This window comes from Chaetomium globosum, genomic scaffold (genome assembly GCF_000143365.1).
Source record: "Chaetomium globosum CBS 148.51 scaffold_6 genomic scaffold, whole genome shotgun sequence".
In the NCBI taxonomy this organism is placed as follows: Eukaryota; Fungi; Ascomycota; class Sordariomycetes; order Sordariales; family Chaetomiaceae; genus Chaetomium; species Chaetomium globosum.
Window position 1 is genome coordinate 1,724,742 of NT_165981.1, and position 5,438 is coordinate 1,730,179.

Below are 5,438 nucleotides of genomic sequence, written 5' to 3' on the forward strand. Positions count from 1 at the left end.
CCCGGGAGGGTGATGCCACCCACCCTCCCACCGGCCACTGCTGGCCGCGCTCGCCAGCGGTGATCAAAGGGTGCGGCCGCCATCCGGCGTCGGCGGAGGGAGGACGAGGCGGGGATGGACGACTCGGGACCCGGAGGCGTGGGCGCTGTCGTGCTGCTGGAAGGCGAGGAGGGCGCTGAGGGTGGGCACGTCGGCCGACACGCCGCCGCCTTCGACGGAACGGTGTCCTTGTTGTGGCTGTTGCTGGTGCTGGTGCTGGTGCTGGTGTTGCTGGTGCGCGACCGAGCCGGGGCGGCGGATGGCGGCGCTGCCGCCGTGGTGGAGTAAGCGCGGGGAAAGGGGGATGTCGATGGCAGTTGTGCCAGTGGTGGTGGTGGTGGTGGTGGTTGACGAGTGGTTCGTCGGGTTGTTGCCGTCCTGTTGTGTGACCATAGGTGTCTCGTCGTCATCTTCGACGGGCTCGCTCCCTTCGCCGGGGGTGTTGGTGTCCGGGTTGTTCCTCCCCTGACGCGGTTGATTTTGAGGCTGGTAATCGATAATCGAGTTCTCGCTAAGCCGGGAGGGAATGGCCGGAGTGTGCGGTGTATGAGGGGAGAGGGGTTTGCCGGGGGAAGATGAAACGGACATGGACGCGGGGTTGACCATGCTGGGGACGTTGGTTAGTTGCCGGCTTGAGGAGCTCGATGAGCGTTGTAGATGGATCGAAGACGTCATAGAATCCGTGAGGACGTTGTTGGTCTCGCGCATCTGTTGGAACTTGGAAAGCTGGGCGGCGGTGCGCTTGGAGGCCAGAGACTCGCCCTTCTTGTTCGGCTCGAAGCTCTTCAGCGTTTTCCGGCTGTCGAGGGCTTTCAAAAAATCTGAGATGTTGTCATCATCGGCGAAGGATCCCGAACTCGTGACCGCGCCGGCCTCGGTGAGAAGACCTGAACCTGGCTGGACAGAGGAAGAAAGGCTTTGCTTCCCGCTGCTAGCTTGGTCGTCGTCAGCCTTGCTCTGTCCGCCGAAAGATGGCCTATTCCGGCGATGCGTGAAGCTGCTGCTGTAGCGGCCGGTGGGCCTCGGCGATCCCGAGGCCGAGGGCACTTCTTGAGGTGCGGTAGGGGCGCCGCGTAATGAAGCCGCCGACCCCATGGTGAGCGACGAGCGGTTTCCGGTGCGCGACGGCCCGGCAAGAGTCGGCCGATTCAGCGAATGAGGCGACGAAGGGGCGTCTAAATCCGCGATTCGCGGGGACCCGGATAGCGAGCCGGCCTTGAACGGCTGGAAGGACACCGACGGCCGACGGCCGCTCCCATCGTAGGGTCGCGACATGGGACGGGCCGGGGTGCCACGGATGGGTAATGAATGTGGCGGGTCCGGCTGTTCGATGCTCCCCGATATTGACCCAGAGGGGGAGCTGGTGTCGGAGCCGATAGGGCGGACGGACCTCAGTGCGGTGATCGGGCTGGTCCCCAAAGCCCCTGCTCCGTGAAAGGTTGACAAACTGCCGTACGTTTGCTGCGGGCCTTGAGGTCCGCGGTCCTGTCGATGCGCTGGCAACGAGCCTGGCTCTGCATATGAGTCGGATCTTCCATGCCCTCTCCTTTGCGGTAACGACGGCCGGAAATAGTTCTCGTCGACTCCCATGAGCTGGGAGCTGAGCAGCGACTCAGCGTCGTCGACCCGGAAGTTGAAGTCATTCCGGTAGGTTACTGAGGCGTAGAAGCGCCCTACAGGTACCTCCATGTCTGAGAAAACGTATTCTGTAACGGCATCTTTCCCGTCGTGAAGGGGCTGTCGCAAGGGGTCATAAGTGGTATACTCGGGCTCGGCGCTCAGGATTCTGCATTTGACCTCCAGCGCTGGGTGGATCCCTTTTGTTACCGCTGAGGGGAAATTCTTCCAGCAGGGCAAGATGCGCGACATTATGAATAGCGATCTGAAAAAGACGATGCTTCTCTTGTAAACGGTCGGCAGAGTGGGACCGAACTCGTCTGTTACGGCATCCTGCGGGCATTTGAGCTCAAGCCTCCACCGCTCTAGGATAACCTCGGTATTACGCTTCCGAGCATGGCGTTGTCTAGGGCTATCGTCGGACGTCTCTGACAAGTTCAACGCCTCCAACACATCCCACCTCTTTCCATGCTCGTCAATGACAACTAGGCTTTGGTTGCTCGATAACCGGGAGGCGTCGATGTAGGTCTCGATGATCATGGGCGGAGGGCGGTTTTCGAAGCTACCAGACTGCTTGTATACACGGAGTTCGTCTCGGAAGTCTTCGATCTCGCTGGTTTCGAGCGAGAACTGGGATATTGTCAGCACCTCCTGCGCCGTTACCCTTCCGCCTGGACTCCTGCTTACCCAAAGGTTCGGTTTCGCCTCGGCTGGCCTTCTTCCTCCGACGGGCGTTGTGTCGATTCGCGACGATACAATGACCACGGCCGCTTTGGTGTAGAAGTTCTGGCAACAATCAGCCCAACATCCTAAAAGCCGGTCCCCCCATCTTTCGTGCGCACCTGGATGATCTGGTCCAGCTTCTTGATCGAGTCCCTGCTCGGTATTGAGCTATAGCTCTCGGTGCTCTCTGGCCTATCATCCGTCCCCGCTGTGTCCGAGTCGGCGCGGACTCGATCCCTGGGGTTGTTCGTCCGTGTGGGGTTTGTCTGGGGCGAGGATGCGGGGGACGAGACCCTCGGGGGATGGCGAGATTGCTGATGCATCTCGGCGGCTAAGAATGCAGATGGGGGGTGGTTCGGTAGGGCTTCACATCGGTACCCAGACGGCGGGACGAGTCACCGACTGCCGTGTCGAATTGATGGTATGTGGAGGTTGTATGTACACCCGTAGGCTCGAGGTTGGAAGCTCGAAAGTCGACAGCGGCAAGGTAGGTAGGTAGGTAGGTATTCGTAGATAGGTAGGTAGGTAAGTAGTAGGTAAGGTAGGTACCAAGCAGAGTTGGACGTTGTTCAGGTGTGTCACTTAAGGCGAGAGGGCTCGATCGAGATAAGCGAGACCTTCGCATCCATCGTTCTAAATGGCGGCGGCTTTGAGAAGATGGGTATCAAGAAAATGACGGGGAAGAGAAAGAATGGGTGTGGACCAGCACCTCAAGGCAGAATTCTATGCGGGCCTCGAAACAACAATAGGTACAGAAGAATAGAAAGGTCGGAGGTCCGACAGCTGGTTGGCGGTGACGGGCTACGGGAAGGCAGACAAGCCGAACAACAAGCACACACGGAGGGTGACGGCGGCTCAGGGGGGCTCCAATGGATGTGCAGGGGTTCAGTGGCTTGTGTCCGGGCTCTGTGCGAGGATGTCTTGGGCTGTGAATGGTGGAGTGATGCCTTGAGCCTCGAGGCATCGATGTCCTCGACAAGTACAACAAGAATAGGAACAGTTTGTGACGCAAAAAAATGAAGATGGGATGCGACGAGACAATGCAGTTGTACAATACTCAACCATTCCCTGGCTGTTATCTAGGGAGCGATGTCGGAACACGGCAGTGCCGCTTTGATGTTGGGTGCCCGTTGGATGGATGACCTGGTGATGGGGAAGTGATAGAGATAAGACCGCTAGGTGTGGAGAGGGCCAAGACTGTGAACCTCAAGAGTCACGCCCCCGAAACTGTACGTAAGCGAACCCCGTGGACAAGGGCACAAAGTGGTACAGCCGGCTGCCCCTGTCTTGTGTCCACTTTCACCCTCTAAATATGGGGCCTCAGCCGCCGGCCAAGTGCCGGGCAGCCGCTCCGACAGCGACAACAGCCCGTGAACAGCCAAAGTGGAGAAAGCGGACACCCTCCCTGCTCCTGCTCTGTGCACGTCAATCACCGAGACAAACACCTCGTGCTCTTTGCCTCATCTTCCGTCATTCAGACTGACTCTGTGCGTTGATGGGGCCACCAAAAATGATGATGATGATGATGCAATGATTCACCAAAGCAACGAGAGACAGAGCCTTTGGCGGAATGTGAATCTTAGGTGGCTTGATCTGTCGTCACTGTTAGTTACCTAGGTCGTTACCGAACTACGGGCCTGGCACCTTCAAGTTTGCGTCTACCTAACCATGGATGTGCAGCGTAGATCCGTTGCCATCCTGAAAATGACCCAGAGACGGACCAAGTCATCAAGGTGTCGCTTCCGTGGAAAAACACAGCCTGGGGCCCTGGATGCAGGATGTGCAGAAGCAGCAATGCGACCAATGCAGCAAAGCAGCCAATGCAACGAGATGCAGCCTGGCTTATATGGAATGGTTGGTAAGTACTTCGCACAAGGCAGCCGACCGTATGTACACTTCCATTGTCCCTTTGGTGTTGTGTGAATCGACAACTACATCTAATCAACGGCCCCCTGAGAGGGAAAAAAAAACCGGCAAAAAGAAACAAAGCAAGAAAAATGTATGACAAGTTTTACCCGGATTATTGTCGCGTTTTTCGGATGAAATTCTCACGGATGATTGCAGAAGGCGACTTATGATGCAGTTCATCGACCTCGTCTCCCCGTTTGCCCTCTCGGATCAGATAACCATGGCCACGCAAGGCAACCACAGCGTGTGGTTGGTCAACATGATCGGCCGCTCGACAAACAAGGCAAGCCGCAGCGCAGCCAATCCTGAAGTGTGCGAGTGTGTGTCTGCCTCCCTCTTGCGAGAGCGGTCCGACCGAATCAGACAACTGAGAAGAGAGAGAGTCGACGAACCGAAAAAGGAACCGCACTGATGTATGTATGTCTGCATGGACATACATATTAAGCAACGAACAGACAACCAATGTGAGTCCGCCTGATCGGCTGCAGATAGCCGTCCGAGTCCGATATATGAGGCTGTCTGCATCTCATTCCCGCAGTTGCTCTTCCACTCGATGCGCCAACACGTGGACTCGTGGAGCTTGCAGATTACGGATCCCTCCCCGCTGTCGGGGCAGACACAAGATCGGGTAACCTGGCAAAGTCGTGGCCTACAGGCAGCAGATATTCACACGAAGCCACCATGTGGCGATCTCTCAGGCGGCCACATCAAACCCACTTGGGAGGTATCCATGACTCAAAAAGTGTGGTGCTGATGTTTCGATTACATGTACTAAATGCATCGATCTTATGTGGATAACTCGCTCGCCGGAATATACAGACAACAGCAAACGAGCCTCCAACTCCAATCCCTAGCGGGTATCATCAAACTGCCATGTCCCGCTTAGTCTATCGCCGCTACCTCCCATCAAAACATAACAACACAACATGTCCATATACAGTACACTCACTTCACGATTACTTGCCCTCACCGGCAATGCCCTCCGGCCTCCCTCCCGCTTTGCCCCTGCCACCTCTCTCACCACCACCACCCCGCCCCTTGCCATTACCTCTCCCCTTGCTACCACTCTCTCAAACTAACGGTTCCAGTCCCGCCACCCCCACTCCCGCCACCATTCCCTTGCGCACTGTCAACGCCCCCCCGCCCACCTC

General features: G+C 57.2%; 2 protein-coding genes across 2 annotated transcripts; one reads left to right on the plus strand and one right to left on the minus strand.

The window, feature by feature from the left end:
• Positions 1 to 63: 63 nt before the first annotated feature.
• On the minus strand, positions 64 to 2,702 carry CHGG_08895 (uncharacterized protein; the record flags this gene model as incomplete). The annotated part of the gene is made up of 2 exons (XM_001226821.1): positions 64 to 2,442; positions 2,499 to 2,702. The coding sequence occupies 2 exons, from the start codon at positions 2,700 to 2,702 to the stop codon at positions 64 to 66; spliced, it is 2,583 nt and encodes an 860-aa protein (XP_001226822.1).
• Positions 2,703 to 4,507: 1,805 nt separating this feature from the next.
• Positions 4,508 to 5,041, plus strand: CHGG_08896 (uncharacterized protein; the record flags this gene model as incomplete). Its single annotated transcript, XM_001226822.1, has 2 exons — positions 4,508 to 4,607; positions 4,776 to 5,041. The coding sequence occupies 2 exons, from the start codon at positions 4,508 to 4,510 to the stop codon at positions 5,039 to 5,041; spliced, it is 366 nt and encodes a 121-aa protein (XP_001226823.1).
• Positions 5,042 to 5,438: the final 397 nt, after the last annotated feature.